The 21533-nt window shown below is 43.1% G+C and overlaps 1 protein-coding gene across 9 annotated transcripts in view; it reads left to right on the plus strand.

Annotated features, from left to right (window-relative positions):
* foxo3b (forkhead box O3b) overlaps positions 1-21533 on the plus strand; it is a 233628-nt gene that overhangs the window by 79331 nt on the left and 132764 nt on the right. For all 9 annotated transcript variants that reach the window (XR_010972740.1, XR_010972743.1, XR_010972742.1 and 6 more), the window contains one exon: positions 16837-18259. Coding sequence is in view for 4 of the 9 variants with exons in the window: in XM_068027172.1 (XP_067883273.1) it covers positions 16837-18237 (1401 nt within the window). In the remaining 5 variants the exon portion in view is untranslated. The remainder of the gene's footprint in view (positions 1-16836; positions 18260-21533) is intronic.

Consider the following 21533-nt stretch of genomic DNA (forward strand, 5'->3'; position numbering starts at 1 on the left):
AATAGTAATGATAGCGAAATTGCCATTGTTCATCATCATTGCTCCTTTGAAACTGACAGCAACTTTAGGAGAGCACATGTGTGCAATTAAATGCAGAAATCCAGAAGTTGCTGTCAGTGAATGTAGTTAAGGAGTCAGTTACTGCAGTAAGGAGAGATGATATCTTGGAGGGGGCATCAAATGAAGCTTTATGAGTAGAGTTTAGGAATAAAAAAGGGACAGCCACATTGCTAGGTGCTTATTATAGACCCCCGAAAGTCAGTGGGAAATTGAGGAGCAAATATGTGCACAATTTGCAGAGGTGTGTAAAAATAATAGGGTAATTATATTGGGTGATTTCAACTTTCCCAACATTAATTGGGATAGTCATCATGTTAAGGGAGTGGAGTTCTTAAAATGTATACAGGAGAACTTTTTAGCTCAATATGTAGAGGATCCAACAAGGGAGGGTGCAGTGCTGGACCTAATTTTGGAGAATGAAGCTGGACAGGTGGTTGATGTGTTGGTGGGGAAGCATTTTGGTGATAGCGACCATAACATGGTCCAATTTAAGCTTGTTATGGAGAAAGAAATAGACAAGTTGCAAGAAAAGGTTTTGGATTGGGGGAGAGCAAATTTTAGTAAAATAAGGCAGGATCTGGCCAAGGTAGACTGGAAAGAGTTACTTGTCGGGAAATCTACAGAAGAACAGTGGGGGGCATTCAAAAAGGAAATGGGGAGGGTACAGGTCCAACATGTTCCCTCCAGGGTAATAGGTAGGAACAATAAGCCCAGAGAACCATGGATGACCAGAAACATTCAGAGTATGATGAGAAGGAAAAGAGAGGCTTTTAGCAAATACAAGGAGAACAAATCAATGGAAGCATTAGTGGAATACAGAAAGTGTAGGATGGTGCTTAAGAAAGCAATTAGGAGAGCGAAGAGGGGATATGAGAAAGCTCTGGCTGGTAAAAGTAGGGAAAATCCCAAGATATTCTATAAGTATATCAATGGGAAGAGGATAACCAGGGAAAGAGTAGGACTCATTAGGGACCAAGGGGGAAATTTGTGGGTGGAGCCAGAGGACATTGGTAGAGTGTTGAACGAATACTTCACATCTGTCTTCACCCAAGAGAATGAGGAAGTAGATATGGAACTCGGAGAGAGAGACTGTGAGGTTCTTGAGCAAATTGTCATAGGGAGTGACAAAGTATTGGAGGTTTTGGAAGGCTTAAAAGTGGACAAATCTCCAGGTCCGGATGATTTGTGTCCCAGGATGCTGTGGGAGGCGAGGGTGGAGATTGCAGGGGCTCTGACCCTAATTTTTAATTCCTCTCTGGCCACAGGGGAGGTGCCAGAGGACTGGAGGACAGCTAATGTGGTCCCACTATTTAAGAAAGGTTGTACAGATAAGCCAGGGAACTATAGACCAGTGAGTCTCACGTCAGTGGTAGGGAAACTATTGGAGAAAATTCTGAAGGAGAGAATCTATCTCCACTTGGAGAGGCAAAATTTGATTAGGAATAGTCAGCATGGCTTTGTCAGAGGGAGGTCATGCCTAACAAATTTGATTGAATTTTTGAGCATGTGACCAGGTGTGTAGATGAGGGTAGTGCAGTTGATGCAGTTTACATGGATTTCAGCAAAGCTTTCGACAAGGTCCCACATGGGAGACTTAACAAGAAAGCAAATGCACATGGGATACAAGGTAACTTGATAAGGTGGATTCAAAATTGGCTTAGCTGTAGGAGACAGAGTGTGACGACAGATGACTGTTTTAGTGACTGGAAGCCAGTGTCCAGTGGCATACCACAGGGATCTGTGCTGGGTCCCCTACTGTTTGTCATTTATATAAACGACACAGTTGACTATGTGGGGGGTAGGATCAGTAAGTTTGCGGATGACCGAAAGATTGGCTGAGTGGCTAACAGTGAGGTGGATTGTCTTAGGTTACAGGAAGATATAGACGGGATGGTCAAATGGGCAGAAAAGTGGCAGATAGAATTTAACGCTGAAAAGTGTGAGGTGATGCACTTTGGAAGGAGTAATGTGACACGGAAATATTCAGTGAATGGCCTGACACTGGGAAGTTCCGAGGGACAGTGGGACCTTGGCGTGTTTGTCCATAGATCTCTGAAGGCAGAAGGGCAGATTATTAGAGTGGTGAAAAAGGCATATGGGACACTTGCCTTTATCAGTCGAGGCATAGATTACAAAAGCAAGGAGGTCATGTTGGTCTTGTACAGAACTGTGTACTGTGTGCAATTCTGGTCGCCACATTATTGGAAGGATGTGATTGCACTGGAGGGGGTGCAGAGGCGATTCACCAGGATGTTGCCTGGGATGGAACATTTAAGCTATGAAGAGAGGTTGGATGGGCTTGGGTTGTTTTCACTGGAGCAGAGAAGACTGAGGGGTGACCTGATCGAGGTGTACAAGATTATGAGGGGCATGGACAGGGTGGATAGGTCGCAGCTGTTCCCCTTAGTTGAAGGGTCGGTTACGAGGGGTCACAAGTTTAAGGTGAGGGGCGGGAGGTTTAAGGGGGACTTGAAGTACTTTTTTTACGGAGAGGGTGGTGACGGTCTGGAATGCCCTGCCTGGGAGGGTGGTAGATGCAGGTTGCCTCACATCCTTTAAAAAAAAAAGTACCTGGATGAGCATGTGACACGTCATAACATTCAAGGCTATGGGCCAAGTGCTGCCAAATGGGATTAGGTAGACAGGTCAGGTGTTCTAATGCATCGGTGCAGACTCGATGGGCCGAAGGGACTCCTCTGCACTGTATTATTCTGTGATTCAGTGCAAATGGATTCTAGGCTATAATTCGGCTCCCTCCCGCGCGTGTCTGTTCACCACTTCTCCCCTCTCAGCCACTCACTGCTGCCCTCGTTGCTTCCCCACCGTGGCTGCTCGCCCCCTGCTCTTTCTCTCCCCGCCCCCCTGCCCCAGGCAGCCCCTCACTCCAGGCATCTCCTTTTCTTGGCCTCTGGCTCCCCCGTCACCCCTCAGCCGCTCGCTCCCTGCCTTGCTGCTTCGGCGGCTTGTTCCCCACAGCTTCTTTGGGTGGCGGGGAGCAGTCAGCCAAAGGGGGAATTGTTGAGGGAGCGTGCGAGTGGCTGATTAAAGGTGGCGGGGAGTAATTTGCCAAGTGGGGGGAGAGTGGCGACGTCTGCAACGTGCGGTCGGTTTAAGTGGAAGCAGCGAGGGCTGGAACAAGTGGCTAAGGGGGAGAAGTGGCGACGTGGGAAGTGAGTGGCCGGGGTGGGGGTGGTGGAAAAAGAGTGGTGAGAGCAGTTGCGAGTGGCTGAGCGGGGGGGAAGTGGCGAGAGTGAGTAGCTGAGGGAAGGCAGTGGCGAGGTGGGGAGTGAGTGGCTCCATTCCAGCATGCGATGAAGTTTTAGACTGCATGCACGAATTCATCCTGGCAAGCTGGGTGCTGACGTGGGCTGCGCAAATGCAGCATCACACTGGCAGGAAGAAAGCATGTGTGCAGCTGGGAACGCACTGATGCCATTGGCGCTTGGCTGCGTTGTCAGGAATCACTTTGTTATTTTGCTGTGAAGTTTTACTTAGAAATGAAGAAAGATTCGGTCCATTTTGCTTGGCTGTCTGTGAGGATACTTCACTGTGATTGGCTGCTTACCCTGCTTGATGACATCACCTGCTGCACATCTGGAGATCCTCTTGAGTTGGCACCAAATTCAAAGCAAGGACAGGATAGGGGAAATCCATGTCAGAGTTCACGAGATCTTTGTGGGCAGTTTTCTTCAAGGTCAGCAACGAGCGCCATCACTTCGCAGCTCGCATAACAAATATCTTTAAGCTTTCCAAATCAAACAAATCTAGCCAAATTGAATAATCTAGTAACCCCCAAATGAGGTGAACCAAACCCGGTATCTGTAGATATTAACAGATTAACTGTTTGTTAGAAAAACTAAAAAACCTTAAACACTACTAAGATAAACCAATATCTTAAAAATTGAAATAACAGTAAAAGTCCTTGCAGATTTATGCTTCCTAACGAACAGTCCTCTGATTCAAAGTCTAGTCGCAATCTTCCAGGGTCCGATGAGGAAAGGAAAACATTTCTTCATTGATAAGCCATTCAGTAATTCAGTTCAGTATTTGAAGCTTCAAACTCTACTTGCCAGCGATGACCACAGCAGATCAACAATTCGCAACCACTTTGAAAAGAATCAATCGAGCTTATCTTTTAGAATTTTGAGAGGTAAAAATAAACAGTTTAAATTGACTGAGACATCTCTCCTATTTCCTTCAGTACATGCTGGCAGAACAGTCTGTGTCTCAAACTGTCTATCAGTTGTCTCTACAAAGCCAGTTTTTCTTTCAGCTAGTTTCAAAGTTTAACGGCAACATTGTATATCCTGTTCTCCCTCTCTGATTGTATCCAGGGCAACCAAGATGCATTTTCACTTGGTAACTAATGAGGCTTGCTGCCTTAAGGAACTAAGGGTAGCTAATGTAACCCCACTATTTGAAAAGGGAGGTAGAGAGAAAGCAGGGAATTATAGACCAGTCAGCCTGATGTCGGTAGTGGGGAAAATTCTAGAGTCCGTTATCAAAGATTTTATAACAGAGCACTTGGAGAACAGTGGTAGAATCGGACAGAGTCAGCATGGATTTACGAAGGGGAAATCATGCTTGACAAATCTACTAGAATTCTTCAAGGATGTAACTAGTGGAGTTGATGAGGGGGAGCCAGTGGATGTGGTTTATTTGGACTTTCAGAAGGCTTTTGACGAAGTCTCACATAAGAGATTAGCATGTAAAATTAAAGAGCATGGGATTGAGGGTAGCGTATTGCGATGAATAGAAAATTGGTTGGCAGACAGGAAACAAAGACTGGGGGTAAATGGGTCTTTTTCCGAATGGCAGGCAGTGACTAGTGGGGTACCGCAGGTATCAGTGCTAGGACCCCAGCTATTCACCATATACGTTAATGATTAAGGCGAGGGAGCTAAATGTAATATCTCCAAATTTGCAGAGGACACAAAACTGGGAGGGAGGGTGAGTTGTGAGGAGGATGCAGAGAGGCTTCAGGGTGATTTGGACAAGTTAAGTGAGCTAATGCATGGCAAATGCAGTTTAATGTGGATAAATGTGAGGTTATCCACTTTGGTAGCAAAAACATGAAGGCAGATTATTATCTGAATGGCTATAAACTGAGAGAGGGGAATATGCAGCAAGACCTGGGTGTTCTCGTACACCAGTCGCTAAAGGCAAGCCTGCAGGTGCAACGGTAAAAAAGGCAAATGGTATGTTGGCCTTCATAGCGAGAGGATTCAAGTACAGAAGCAGGGATTTCTTGCTGTAATTATACAGGGCCTTGGTGAGGCCACACCTAGAATATTGTGTGCAGTTTTGGTCTCCTTATCTGAGGAAGGATGCTCTTGCTATAGAGGGAGTGCAGCGAAGGTTTACCAGACTGATTCCTGGGATAGCGGGACTGACGTATGAGGAGAGATTGAGTCGGTTAGGATTATATTCGCTGGAGTTCAGAAGAGTGAAGGGAGATCTCATAGAAACCTATAAAATTCGAACAGGACTTGACAGGGTCGATGCAGGAAGGATGTTCCCGATGGTGGGGGAGTCCAGAACCAGGGGGTCATGGTCTAAGGATATGGGGTAAACCTTTCAGGACTGAGATGAGGAGAAATTTCTTCACCCAGAGAGTGGTGAGCCTATGGAATTCGCTATCGCAGTAAGCAGTTGAGGCCAAAACATTGTATGTTTTCAAGAAGGAGTTAGATATAGCTCTTGGGTCTAAAGGGATCAAAGGGTATGGGGCAAAAGCGGGAACAGGCTACTGAGTTGGATGATCAGCCATGATCATAATGAATGGCAGAGCAGACTCGAAGGGCAGAATGGCCTACTCCTGCTCCTGATTTCTTACAGCCTTAAAGACACACCGCATATTTCCCGGAAAAAAACAAAACAGGATCATGACTTTGTCAATAACGCCTTCCATCACTTGGCTGATCGAGAGTGAGTGGGGTGGTAATTGGCCAGATTGGATTTGTCATGCTTTTTGTGGACATGCCATACCTGGTTACATTGTTGGATAGATGCCATGTTGTAGCTCTACTGGAGCAGCTTGGCTAGGAGTCTGGTTAATTCTGGAGCACGTCTTCAGTACTACAGCTGGGATGTTGTCAGGGCTCATAGCTTTTGCCATATCCAGTACCTTCAGCTGTTTCGTAATTTTTCTCCATAGCTGGAGTTATGTGGAAGCTGAGAGGTGTTAGAGGCTTGCAGCATTGTTAAGTGTGAGGGTAAGATGGAGCATCTGCATGTTATTGCTGATTGGTCAGTGATGGGGCTATGGTGCTTTGAGCAACATGAAAAGTTGGTGGTGTGGTGTGCTGGAGATGTCATTTGAAGATGTATTCACTGACCTTGCCCATCAGTGTGAGGCTTTTGAACTTTTTGTGCCTTTGCAGTCAGGTGCTTGGGGCCAGAATGTGGAGATTGACCACCCTGGCCACCTGCTGTCTCCCTTCGCAGGATGTGCCTTGAGGGCCTTCTAGCCCCCTGTGGAAAAATTGTGTCTTCTGCTTTCAATCTCTAGCACTGCATCAGAAGCTGGGAGCCCTCTCTTTGCTCTGCTGCTCCATTACCTGTCCTCTTTCACCAAAGCCTTCCTGACACTGTTCCAGTCGCTGCTGTAGCGTGGGTGCACCTCCTTGAGGGTTGCACGTCATGCTATCCGCACTCCCTGCTGTGTATGCAGCCAATCAGCAGCGCATTTCGCTCTGCCGCAAGCTACAATCTTGTTGATGAGCTTGAAGTTTGCATGCTGCCTGCCTCAACGGGACTGGGCTCAAGGTAATCACCCATAGCGATCCCTACACCCACTGTCTGTCCTAATCATATATTCCCCCCCTTAACTTCAGAATGTTCTTGCTCATTTTTGGAAACCCTATGTTTCTTCTTGATTTTTCTGTGGTCTTTGAGGGGAGTTGGAGTGGAGATATAACACAAAAGCAGTTTGAAGAAAAACGTGGAACAGTCTTTCAAATTATTTTCCATAATTTTAGCCTTGAACCTCTCCAGTGACCAGAGAAATTGGGTACCTTGTGTCTTTTTTATAATATAAAACAACGTCTTGTAGATGACTGTTAGCTTCAAGCGTTTAACAATGTGGCTTCTTGGCTGAATGCTTGATATTATGTATTACATGCAATAATTTAACCCTTGGAGTCTTTACACTGCAATGCAGTTGCCACCACCAGTAATGCTGACCTATGCAGTGATAGGTGCCAGCAAAAACCTTGGAAGTAGTGCCTGGCATTTGGCATACTATAATTAATCTGCCCATAGATTTATTTATTTTTTGATACAGCACTGAAACAGGCCCTTCGGCCCACCAAGTCTGTGCCGACCATCAACCACCCATTTATACTACATTAATCCCATTACCCTCTCACATCCCCACCTTCCCTCAATTCCCCTACCACCTACCTATAGATTAGATTAGATTAGAGATACAGCACTGAAACAGGCCCTTCGGCCCACCGAGTCTGTGCCGACCATCAACCACCCATTTATACTAATCCTACACTAATCCCATATTCCTACCAAACATCCCCATCTGTCCCTATATTTCCCTACCACCTACCTACACTAGTGACAATTTATAACGGCCAATTTACCTACCAACCTGTAAGTCTTTTGGCTTGTGGGAGGAAACCGGAGCACCCGGAGAAAACCCACGCAGACACAGGGAGAACTTGCAAACTCCACACAGGCAGTACCCAGAATCGAACCTGGGTTGCTGGAGCTGAGAGGCTGTGGTGCTCACCACTGTGCCGCCCATTGGTAATAGAGTTTACTGATAATCCAAAATTGACCCAGGTATTTGAGCAGCCAAATGAATATGATCCTTTTGTTTTCTCCTAACCGTATGCATATATAGTTTCCTAGTTCTGTTTTAGAACATGCCCAAGTCTGGAATCCTCGGGAAATAGCAGAATCATCATCTTGAAGTAATAGATGAAGTCCCTTACAGAAGACTGTTAGCTAAAGTTGAAGCTCATAGAATTGAAGACAAATCATTGACCTTGAAACTTGGCTGACTGGCAGGAATGAAGATGATGGGCAGGTACTGTAATTGGCAGGATGTAACTAGTGGTGTCCCGCAAGGATATGTGTTGGAGCCTCAACTATTCATCGTATTTATTGGACTTGGATGATAGAAGAGAAAGCCACATATCCAAATTTGCTGAAGAGACAAAGATAGGCAGCAGCATAAGTATTGTAGATGGAAACATAAAATTTAGAAAGATATTGATAGCTTAAGCAAATGGGCAAAACTCTAGCAAATAAATTTCAATGTAGGCAAATGTGAGGTCATTCACTTAAAACGTAAAAAGGATCCTTTCTAAATGGTGAATAGAAACAGTGGAGATCCAAAGGGACTTTGGGGTCTTGGTACATAGATCATTAAAACATCATGAATAGGTACAGAAAGTAATGAAAAAGGCTAATGAGCTAAAAGACTAAAGGCTTTTATATCCAGAGGACTAAAATACAAGGGGATGGAAGTCATGCTTCAACTATGCAAAGCTTTGCTTAGACCATACCTGGAGGGCTGAGAGCAGTTCTGGGCACTACCTTAGGAAGGACATTTTGACCTTGGAGGAAGTGCAGCGTAGATTTACCAGAATGATCTCGACTCCAAGGGTTAAATTATGAGGAACGATTACACAAACTAGGGTTGTAATGCCTAGAACGTTGAAAGCTTAAGGGGTGATTTGATTTGAAATTTTCAAGATGTTAAGGTGAACAGATAGGGTGGATAGAGAAACCATTTTCACTGTTTAGGAAGTCTAGAACTATGGGACCTAGTCTAAAAATTAGTCAGACCTTTTCAGGAATGAAATTAGGATATGCTTTTACACACAAAAAGGATCATAGAAGTTTGTTGCGCTCTTTCCACAAATGGCAATTGATGCTAGATCACTTGTTAATTTTAAATGAGTTTTTTTTAACCATAGGTATTAAGGGATATGGGGCAAAAGCAGGTATATGGAATAGAGTTGCAGGTCAGCCATGATCTTATTGAATGGTAGAATAGGCTTGAGGGGCTAAATGGCCTACTCCTGTTTCTTTGTTCCTATAATATTGCACTGTTACTCTGGCAGTATTGGTTTCACATTGAGATTTGTTTTAGGGTAGGTTTGACAGCAACAAAAGTGAAAGCCCAATAGCACCTGTAGTTCTGTCATGAAACTGATGGAGAAGTTAGGTGTTTGGTTGCTCTAGTAGTGAGCTTAATTCAGAATTTTGATATGTAGAGTTTTCACTTCATTTTCAATGGTCAAACTTTCCTGCTTTCAGTAGTGGAGATGTATAGTTCAGTTGAGATGTCAGGTAGAGCTTCACTATGAAAAGTGTATAATTTAAACTGTGCTTTAAATTTCTCGTGGCAGCAGCAGCCCTGTTTCTCCATGTCATTGCTGGCTGCCAGTGTGGAGGAGCTTCTGGTTCAGAGTCAGCCCTCTTGGGGGTAACTAGAAACAAGGCTATCTGATTGCCAGGAGTCTGGGTGCAGCAGGAGATAGAGAAACTGAACAGAGGTGGGGATCATAGGAGCAGGAGTAGGCCATTCAGCCCGTCGAGCCTGCTCCGCCATTTAAACAGATCATGGCTGATCATCTATACGCCATTTTTCCCACTATCCCCATATCCCTTGATGTTGGTATTCAGAAATCCATTGAATTCTGTCTTGAACATGCTCAACGATTGAGCTGCCACAGCCCTCTGGGGTAGAGAATTCCATAGATTTGCCCTCAGATTCACCACCCTCTGAGTGAAGAAAGTCCTCCTCATCTTAGTCTTAAATGGCCTGCCCTTTATTCTGAGACTGTGTCCCCTTGTAATAGACTCACCAGCCAGAGGAAACATCCTATCCACATACACCCTGTCACACCCTATAAGAATTTTGTAAGCTAACCTCTCATTCTTTGAAACTGTAGAGAATACAGGCCCAGTTTCTGCAATCTCTCCACATAAGACAATCCCACCATCCGAGGGATTAGTCTGGAGAACCTCTGTTGCACTCCCTCTACAGCAAGTATATCCTTCCTTAAATGAGGAGACCAAAACTGTATGCAATACTCCAGGTGCGGTGTCACCAATGCTTTAAACAATTGCAGCAATACATCTTTACTGCTGTACTCAAATCCCCTTGCATGAAGGCCAGCATATTATTTGCTGCCTTAGTTGCTTGCTGCACCTGCATACTGCACTTACACAGGGATTGGGGGATTGTGGCTTGGGACAATAGGAGAAATTGACAGCAGATTGATTGGTGAGGGAAGAAGGGGAACTGGGGCAGCTGGGAGGGCAAGATTGGGAACTGGTGGTCAGAGAAGCAAGGGAGATTGGGGAATTGAGGGATTAGTTACAGGAGAGTATGACCACACCAATTTAGGGGGAGGCACCAGATTGAATGGCCTCCTCCTGTGCAGTAATTTTTATTCTGTGAAAACTCTCCTTTATTGAGTTCAAACCCAGGGACAGGTTTACAAATGTTCACTAGCTCCAAACATTGTGCCCCTTGTGTGATCTGTCCATTTGGTTCGGGTCTGCCTGTTGGCCAGTTTTGACGTGTGAAGTCCAAGTAAAGACTGGCTTGACTGAGACTCACAGCTCAGCGTTGTTGCCATCATAGCAAATCTGAATCCAAGATAATCCTGTACTCAGCAAAAGAAGGAGCTTTATGGAAGTTGGTTAGAAAACCAGATGTAAAATGAACTTTCAGGTGAAGCAGTGATTTACTTGTACTTCTTTCAATGTAGTATACTGTATTCGCTGCTCACAATGTGGTCTTCTCTACATTGGGGAGACCAAACGCAGACTGGGTACCGCTTTGCGGAACCCCTCCACTCGGTCCGAAAGCATGACCCCGAGCTTCCGGTTGCTTGCCATTTCAACGCTCCCCCCTGCTCTCATGATCACATCTCTGTCCTGGGATTGCTGCAGTGTTCCAGTGAACATCAACGCAAGCTCGAGGAACAGCATCTCATTTACCGATTTAGGCACACGACAGCCTGTCGGACTGAACATTGAGTTCAATAATTTCAGACCATGACGGGTCCCCCATTTTACTACTTTATTATTTTTTTGTTTGTTTTATTTTAGTTTGTTCAGTTTGCCTACCCACTCTTTTTTCATGTTTGTGCTTGTGGCTGTTCAGTTTTCAGTCCATTAACATCCTATCTGTACTAATGCTTTGTCTTTCAACACACCATTAACATATTGTTTGCCTTTGCTCCATGACCTTCTGGTTGGTTATTCTCTGTGACCTTGTCCTGTTTACACCACCTCCTTTTGTTCTCTCTTGCCCCACCCCTGCTTTACTTGCGTAAAACCTTTCACATTTCTAATATCTGCTAGTTCTGAAGAAGGGTCACTGAACTGAAACGTTGACTTTGCTTCTCTCTCCACAGATGCTGCCAGACCTGCTGAGTATTTCTAGCATTTCTTGTTTTTATTTCAGATTTCCAGCATCCGCAGTATTTTGCTTTTATATTATTATGTAAAATGAGCTACCTACAAGGCGAATGATAAAGTGGGACACAGAACGCCCTTTATCTTTTGCGACATGTTTGGGTCTTCTCAGGTCAAGCTGCATTGTCAGGGTAGTGTAAGAGATTTAGTCTGCTCCTGACTCAGATTGCATCATCTGGAAATCTTTGTTAAAAGTTGGGAGGTGGTCGGCGGGGGTGGTGGGGTGGGGGGAGATTCTTTTTCTCAAGTGCTCTCAAAATTTACCAAAAATATTAAATGAGGAAAAGCTAGTAAGTTGAAACCTTGAGTTTTTTTACATTGGAATGAGGGTGGAGGGGGGCATGAAAGAGGATATAAATGTGTCATCTAGAGTGACTGAAGAACAAAATCTGTGTGCTACTAATTGCTAATAGTGTGTTTGATGTATGGTGCACAAGAAGAAGCTATTATAAGTCTGTTGAGATAAAGCCTTGACTTAATAACCTGTAAAGGAACCATGTATTTTTATACGTTTAGGATAATTTATATATTCAGTAGCTAAACATTTAGTCTAATTATGTAATTATTACGACCAGGTGAGGAAGAGGTCTCTGGCTCCCCTTTCGCCCCTTATCTGGTTTGACAGCAACAGGGGTTGTCTTTTTAACAGTGATTTAACTTACCCCCTCAGTGAGGACTTACTTCTGTTCCTCTAATATAATTGCAAATGAACCAGTTAGACAAGTTTTCATGAGTTTAAACAAGAAAGATGTAGGTTTATTAACCTTAACATTCTAGACTGGTTAAAATTATTAAAATACGCGACACATCTGCTCTCTCATTCACACGACAGGCGCACACACAAATAGATTAAAGAGGGGAAAAACAGAGTTGGGAGGTTGGAGTAGAGCCCTTAATAAAAATGGAATTCAAATATTGAAGTTTAGTCCCAATGTCTTTAGTTGAAATTGTAGCGTTGAGTCCTCGCTGGATCATGTGCACAGCTCAGGCTTGGTTCTCCGGTTTTGGAGGGGGTGTTATCCATGTTCTCTAATTGCTGGCTGTGCTGGGCTGCACACTTGCAGCTGAGGCCTTCCCTGGGTCTCTGTTGGAGAGATATGTTCCTTCCCTGAATTTCAGTTACTGTCGCCTTCTGAGGTACAAGTCACAAACTCTGAGTTACACAAGCAGTCATGTGATGTGACCATCTTTGTTTTTGATTCAACATCTTCTGAAATGATCTTTGAAGTTCAAGGTTGTTCAGACATACTTGGTGGGGGATTTGGCTCTTTCAAAGTCATTGGGTGTTGGCCTTTTGACGATCAACATTGACAAAACCATTCTAGGTAATTTAACAGGAGAGCACCCACATTGTTCTTGCTAGACTGGGTAATCACCTGTATCTCCAGCCAGCCTTTGGCTTCTCATGTGCAAATTGTGTGTGGCCATCTTAGCTGTTCCGTCCTGCTTTTTAAAAAAATTTATTTGTAATTATATCCAGTAAAAGTCTCAGGCAAAGTTCCATACGATGAAATTAATATTTTCATTTGCCATGTGGGGTTTCCGTCACATCATAAACAAGTTAATTTTGTGTAACCATTTTTTCCCCCTATTACAGCAAGTGAGTACGTAAGGTTGAATTTGCAAAACTGAACTATCCCAGAGTTGATTTCTGCAGTGTCAACTGGCCTCCCATCTCCGCCTTTGTAAAGATGCAAATTGTTCAAAATTCAGTTGGCTCTAATCCTAGCTTGCTCACTATATCGCCTCTTCTCATTGACCTGCATTGCCTCAGTGTCCTTCAGTGCATTGAAAATCCTTGCCGTCTCCTTCAACTCTGTGATCTTGCCTGATCGTATATATACACCACCACCTCCAGCCATGCATCCTTTTGCACAGCCTTTGGTTCTCTTAGCTCTGCTATCCCTTCGTAGGAACTGGTGTGGACGACTCAGATCCTCAAGCCTATCATGCAATTCAAAAAGTTCATAGCTGATCTGTACCCGAACTCCATTTACTTGCCTTTGTTCCAGATCCCTTGATACCCTTACACAACAAAAGTCTAGTAATCTCAAGTCTGAAATTTCAACTGATCCATCATCCACAAGCTTTTAAAGGAGAGTTCCAGATTTCTTCTACCTTTTACGTGGAAAAAGTGCTTCCTAATTTCAGTCTTATGTGGCATGGCTATAATTTTAAGAAACTGTTTTTCTGATCTTTGTTGTTTTCCCCCCCCCCCCCCCCTCCACCATAATTATAGTTTCTCTGTATATACCTTATTTAATAATTATTTTAAACACCTTGATCAGATCATTCCTCACCTAAAACTTAAGGGAATTCAAACCAGGTTTCTGCAACCTGTCCTCATAATTTATTGGTTTAAGCCCTGGTGTTATACCTTGGAGGGATGCAGATTTACATCTTTTCAATGGCTCAGTATCCTTAACTGAATACAGTACTCCAGATGGGTTCTGACCAGTGCTCTGTTATCACTTCCTGGCTATTGAATTCCAGCCTCCTTGAGATAGTTCTTATTTTTTTCAGTTTTTATTGCTTTTTGTGCCCATGCATTAACTTTGTGTGTACCTGGTCACCTAAATCTCTGCTGTTAGCTTCTCCCCACTAAGGAAATGTCCTTATTTATCTATCTTGGATCCAAAGTGGATCTTCTCTACATTGAACTCCATTCTATAGGTATTTAAAAAGGAAAAGAGTAAGTAAAGTGAGTGTTGGTCCTCTAGACAGTGAGAATGGGGAGTTAATAGATAATAAGGAAATGTTGAAATGAACAAATATTTTGCTTCTGTCTTCACTATCGAGGATATTAAAAACGTTCCAGTCATAGCTGTAAATCAGGAGGTGGAAGGAAGAGAGGAAATGGGTAAAATTACAATCACCAGGGAAGTGGTACTGACCAAACCGATGGAGTTGCGGGCTGACAAGTCCCTGAGTCCTGATGGACTTCGTCCTAGGGTTTTAAAAGCAGCGGCTAATGAGGTAGTAGATGCGTTGGTGTTAATTTTTCAAAATTCGCTGGATTCTGGAAAGGTTCCATCAAACTGGAAAATAGCAAATATAACCCCTCTATTCAAGAAATCGGCGGGGGGCGGAGGCAGAAAACTGGTAACTATAGGCCAGTTAGCTTGACGTCTGTCATGGGGAGGGTGTTAGAATCCATCATTAAGGAGGGCTATAGCTAGGCATTCAGGAAAACTCAAGGTAGTTGGGAATAGTCAGCTTGACTTTGTGAAAGGGAGATCGTGTTTAACCAATTTATTGGAGTTCTTTGAAGGAGTGACCTGCATCGTGGATAAAGGGGAGCCCAATATCATACTGTACTTGGATTTTCAGAAGTCATTTGACAAGGTGCCACTTAAAAGGTTATTGTGCAAAGTGGGTAACATATTAGCATGGGTAGAAGATTGGCTGGCTGGCAGAAAACCGAGTATGCATAAATGGGTCCTTTTCTGATTGGCAGGATGTGACAATGGAGACCCGCAGGCGTCTGTGCTGGGGCCTCAACTTTTTACAATTTATATCAATGACTTAGATGAGGGGAGCAATGGCATGGTAGCTAAATTTGAAGATGAGAGAAAGATAGGTAGGAAAGTATGTTAAGAGGACACATGGAGGTTGCAGACTAATAGATGGGTTGCGTGAGTGGGCAAAAATCTGGCAGATGGAATATAATGTGGGAAAATGTGAAGTTGTTCACATTGGCAGGAAGAATAAAAAAGCAGAGTGTGGAGAACAGCTGCAGAACTCAAGGTGCAGAGGTATCTGGGTGTTCTAGTGCATGAGTCACAAAAAGTTAGTATACAGGTTCAGAAAGTAATAAAGAAGGCTAATGGAATGCTGTCCTTTTATTACGAGAGGAATTGAAAATAAAAGTAAGGATGTTATGCTTCAGTTATACAGGGCATTGGTGAGACCACATCTTGAATACTGTGTGCAGTTTTGGTCTCCTTTATTGAAGGAAGGATGTGAATGCGTTGGAGGTGGTTTAGAGGAAGTTTACAAGATTGATAGCTGGAATGAGCAGATTGTTTTCTGAGGAAAGGTTGGACAGACTGGGCTTGTATTCCACTGGAGTTTAGAAGAGTGAGGGGAAACTTGATTGAAGTATATAAGATCCCGAACAGTCTTGACTAGGTAGATGTGGAAAGGATGTTTCCTCTTGTGGGGGAGTCCAGAACTAGGAGGCACTGTTTTAAAATTAGGAGTCGCCCCTTTAGGACAGAGATGAGGAGAAATTTTTTCTGAGGTTTGTGCAACTTTGGAATTCTCTGCCTCAGAAGGTGGTGGAGGCAGGGTCATTGAATAATTTTAAGGCGGGGGTAGATAGATTCTTGTTAGGCAAGGGCATCAAAGGTTATCCGGGGTAGATGGGAGTGTGGAATTCCAGACACACACAAATCAGCCATGATCTTATTGAAAGGTGGAACAGGCTAGAGGGGCCGAATGGCCTACTTCTGCTAATTCATATGTTCGTATCTGCCATGGTTTTTACCAATCAATCTATCTGCCCTTTTGTAACTTCCTGCTCCCATCCACATAACTTGCTGTGCTCCTTAGTATTATCTGCAGATATGGATATACAACTCTTTCTTCTAATTAAATGATTAAAATATATATGATGAAAAACTATAGCCCCAGTACAGATCTTTATGAATACCACTTGTCAAATCCCACCAATGAGAACGAGCTTTTTGTCCCTACTCTCTAGCCCACCTCCAAACCATGGTCACAGGTTACTTCTAGTTCCATGCATTCTTATTTTTTCTAACCTCTCTTGTGTGGAATCTTGTCAAATGTCTTCTGAAAGACCATATACTGCAGTTACTGGCCTTTAGTTGCCTTGGTCCTACTTTGGAACTCTCACCCTAAACTCCACTGACTGAAATCTTCCCTCAATTTATGTTTTTGACCAAATTATTTTGTAATTTCTTCTAACTCTTGCATCATGGCTCAGTGTTCACTCCTTTTAATCCTTTTTACTTTCTTCCCTATCCCATCTTTATTATTTTGGGGTGTTTTCTACATTCCGGGTGCTATGTAATTGTGTGATATATTTACAATATGTCGCTGACATCTGGAGAGCATGGAGAAAAAGCAGTGGTAAACTTTTGAGAAAAATAGTGTTAAATGCACAAAACTTTCTCAGATGAAACCCTAATTGTAATACTTTCTACTAAAGAAAACATTTATTTCAATTGGCATTGGTTAACCCATGATATCTTTCCCTGTTTTTGTGGAGAATATACTGTTGGGTTTTTTTTTAAAAAAAAGAAAACTTACTCGGTAGCGTTGAAGTAATATTTTGTCATTTTCCCTTTTCAGAATTCAATCCGCCACAATCTTTCACTGCACAGCAGATTCATCAGAGTACAGAATGAAGGTACAGGCAAAAGTTCTTGGTGGATGATCAATCCAGATGGTGGAAAAGGTGGGAAGTCTCCACGAAGGCGTGCTGTTTCCATGGACAACAGCAACAAATATGCAAAGAGCAGGGGAAGAGCAGCAAAAAAAAAGGCAACTCTGCAAGCTGCGCAAGAAGTCAATGCTGAAAGTCCATCACAACACACTAAGTGGCCTGGTAGTCCAACATCCCGCAGTAGTGATGAATTTGATGGATGGACAGACTTTCGTTCGCGGACTAACTCAAATGCCAGTACTTTGAGTGGGCGGCTTTCTCCGATATTAGCCAACCCTGAACTTGACAATGTTCAAGATGATGATGCTGCTCCATTGTCTCCCATGCTATACTCCAGTCCATCCAGCGTTTCCCCCACTGCAAGTAAACCATGCACTGTTGAATTGCCAAGGTTGACTGACATGGCTGGAACCATGAACCTGAATGATGGATTGACAGAACATCTGATGGATGATTTACTGGACAATATTAGCTTAACTCCTACTCAGCAGTCATCACCTGGGGGCCTCATGCAAAGGAGCTCAAGTTTTACTTATGGCTCAAAGAGTTCTGGTTTAGGTTCCCCAAACAGTTTCAGCAGTTCCATATTTGGACCACCTGCTTTGAATGCTTTGCGACAGACTCCTATGCAGACCATTCAGGAAAACAAGCAAGCTACTTTTTCTTCCATTTCTCGTTTTGGCAACCAAACTTTGCAGGACCTCCTTGCATCTGATTCTCTAAGTCACAGTGATGTCATGATGACTCAGACAGATCCTCTGATGTCTCAGGCAAGTTCAGCAGTGTCTTCACAAAATTCACATAGAAATCTGATGCTTCATAATGATCCAATGATGTCATCCTTCTCTGCCCAATCTAGTCCTGCAAATCATAATCCACTACATCGCCAGTCTCCACCCCAGCGTTCTGCACTTAATGGCGATAGTGCCTTGTCAAACTCCATGAATCATGCAGCTTCACCAACAGACTCTAACACAGTCTCCAGTAAGCACCAGCTTCAATCATCTGCCAATCAATCTATGCAAATAGGATTGTCTGATACATTCTCTGGCCCTCCCTTATACCCTGGTAGCATGATTCTTCCTGCTATGGGCCAAGATAAGTTCCCCAGTGATCTGGACTTGGATATGTTCAATGGAAGTTTAGACTGTGATGTGGAATCCATCATTCGCAATGAACTCCTGGATGCAGATGGGTTAGATTTTAACTTTGATTCACTCATATCTGCTCAGAATGTTGTGAACCTGAATGTGGGAACTTTCACTGGTGCTAAACAAACATCAACCCAGAGCTGGGTCCCAGGTTGAAGTTGCCTTACAATGGAAGCAGGTCAGTAGAGTAAAGCTTCAGTATTGGGAAATCTAAGTTTTGTGTATATAATAACTTAGTGTCAGTGCATTTACTATGAATGTACTAGACCAGTATACAGGATGCTGTGCTTTATTTATAGTACAACAGATGTGATTTTTTTTTTAAAGCAGCAGAGTGAGTCTATATGAGGTTTGAAGGTTTAAAAGTAAATGAAGTTAGTTCATTCTCATATCAGCCAGAGATCTTTTGGAAGCAGAATTGACCAGGGCTACAGGTCCAAGGTGGCAATGTAATAATTGTGAGGAACTTCAATCAAATTGATCTAGAAGATGAATTTGTTTAATGCTTTCCTGGAACAATACAATGTGGAACCAACTAGGGATAAAGCTATTTTAGATCTAATATTATGCAATTGAGGCAGGGCTAATTAGTAACATGATAGTAAAAGATTCGCTGGGAAAAAGTGATCACAATACAATTGAATTCTATATAAGTTTGATAGTGAGAGAAGCCAGTCGCAAAACAATCTTAAACTTAAAGCCAATTAAACAGATATGAGGAGAGAGTTAGTTAAGGTTGACTGGCTAAATAGACTAAAAGGTATAGCAGCAAATAAACAGTGGGAAACATTTAAAGAAACCATTCAAAATGTTCAACAAAAATGAATTCCATTTTTTTTTAAAACTCTGCAAGGAAGATCAATTCATGGCTTACTAAGGAAGTTAAGGATACTATTGGATTAAAAGAAGAGGCTTATAATGTGGCAAAGAATAGTAGTAAGCCTGAGGATTGCAAGCGTTGTAGAAAGCAGCCAAGGGCCACCAAAAAGTTGATCAAGGAAAAAATGGAATGAGAGTAAATGACCTAGGAATATAAAAACAGATTCTAAGAGCTTTGACAGTGATGTAAAAAGGAGGAGAGTAGCTAAAGTAGATGTTGTAGAGGCAAAGACAGAAGAAATTATCATGGGGAATGAGGAAATGGCAGGGACATTGAACAATGGGCGGCGCAGTGGTTAGCACCGCAGCCTCACCGCTCCAGGGACCTGGGTTCAATTCTGGGTACTGTCTGTATGGAGTTTGCAAGTTCTCCCTGTGACCACGTGGGTTTTCACCGGGTGCTGCGGTTTCCTCCCACCGCCAAAGACTTGCAGGTGATAGGTAAATTGGCCATTGTAAATTGCTCTTAGTGTAGGTAGGTGGTAGGGAATATGGGATTACTGTAGGGTTAGTATAAATGGGTGGTTCTTGGTCGGCACAGACTCGGTGGGCCGAAGGGCCTGTTTCAGTGCTGTATCTCTAAAATAAAAATAAAATAAATATTTTGAGTCTGTTTTCATAGTACAAGACACAAATTACACACTGGAAATAGAGGGTAATTGAGAGTAATGAGTGAGGAACTTAAGGTTAATTACCTTCTGAATTATATCAGCAGAGAAAAAGTATTGGAGAAACTTAAGGGACTAAAATCTGACAAATCTCCGGGACCTGATTGCCTACATCCTAGGGTTCTAAAAGAGGTAGCTGCAGAGACGGTGGATGCACTGGTTATGATTCCCTAAAATTCTCTAGATTCTAGAACGGTCCCAGCAGATTGGAAGTTAACAAAGGTAACCCTGCTATTCAAGAAAGGAGGGAGAGAAAACTGGGAACTACAGGCCAGTTACCTTGACATCCGTCATCGGGAAAGTGCTGGAATCTATTAAGCAAGTCTTAATGCACTTACAAAATCATAGAATGATCAGACAAAGTAAACATGGTTTTATGAAAGGGAAGTCCTGTTTGACAAATTTGAGATTATTGAAGATATAACTAGTAGGATAGATAAAGGGGAACCAGTAGATGTAGTATATATGGATTTCCAAAAGGCATTTAATAAGGTGCCACACAAAAGGTTAATACACAAGATAAGGGCTCATGGAGTTGGGGGTAATATATTAGCATGGATGAGAGGATTGATTAACAGGCCGGAAGCAGAGTATGGATAAACAGGGCATTTTCAAATTCACAGATTGTGACTAGTGGAGTGCTGCATGGATCAGTGCTAGGGCCTCAGCTATTTACAATCTATATTAATGACTTGGATGAAGAGAGAGTAATGTATCTAAGTTTGCTGGCTATATAAAGTTAGGTGGGATTGTAAGCTCTGAGGACGACATAGGCTAAAAGAGATATAGGCAGGTTAAATGAGTGGGAAAACAAGGTGGCAGATGAAGTATAGTGTGATAACACTTGGTCGTACGAATAGAAAGCAGAATATTTTTTAAAAGGCTTGAAACTTGTAGATGTTCATGTTCAGAGGAACTTGGATGTACTTGCATAAGGGACACAAAGTTAGCATACAGGTGCAGCAAGCAATTAGGAAGGTATGTTCCTCTTTATTGCAAGGGGATTGGTGTACAAGAATAAGAGGGTCTTGCTACAGCTGTACAGGGCTTTGGTGAGACAACACCTGGCATACTGTGTGCAGTTTTGGTCTCTCTATTTAAGTTAGAATATACTTGCATTGGAGGTGAAGGTTCGTTAGATTAGTTCCTGGGATAAGAGGGTTATCTGATGATAGTAGACAGTAAATTGGGCCTAGACTCTCTGGACTTTAAAAGAATAAAAGGTGATCTCATTGAAATATACATGATTCTGAAGGGGTTTGATAGGGTAGACAGTGAGAGGTTGTTTCCCCTGGCTGGGGAATCTAGAACATGGACACAGTTTCAGGATAAAAGGCTGATCATTTAGGACTGAGAAGAGGAGAAATTTCTTCACTCAAAGGGGTTGTGATTCTTTGGAATTCTCTATCCCATATTTAAGACAAATATTTGGTCTCAGGGACTCTAGGGATATGGGGAGCAGGCAGCAAAGTGGAGTTGAGGTCCAGGACTAGCCATGATTATTGAATGGTGAACCAGGCTCAAGGAGGGCCTTATAGTCTACTGCTATTTTTTATGTTTGTGTGCCCTCTGTGGGGGGCGGGAGGTCAAACATAAGCTGGGCTGGATAGGGCCCAGAGTTTGGACAGAGGGAGGCATTAAAAACTGAGTGGGATCAAAGGTTTAGGAAAATAGTCCCTTAGCAGCAGTGGATGGGGGCAGGGTTCCCAAGTCTGGCATCACCAGTTTGTAACTAAAATGGTGTCTGCAAACATCAGATTTAATGGCCCTTATTTTGCAGTCAATGGTGAAGCAGCAGTGCTCGCCACAGACCTCTAAGGAAGCTGCCCACAAAGATGTAACAATCTCTATGGTGCGGACTTGCCCTTTCCCAACGGCAGTTTAAATCTGGCACTAAGTCGAGGA

Source organism: Heterodontus francisci, chromosome 3 (assembly GCF_036365525.1).
Source record: "Heterodontus francisci isolate sHetFra1 chromosome 3, sHetFra1.hap1, whole genome shotgun sequence".
Classification (NCBI taxonomy): domain Eukaryota; kingdom Metazoa; phylum Chordata; class Chondrichthyes; order Heterodontiformes; family Heterodontidae; genus Heterodontus; species Heterodontus francisci.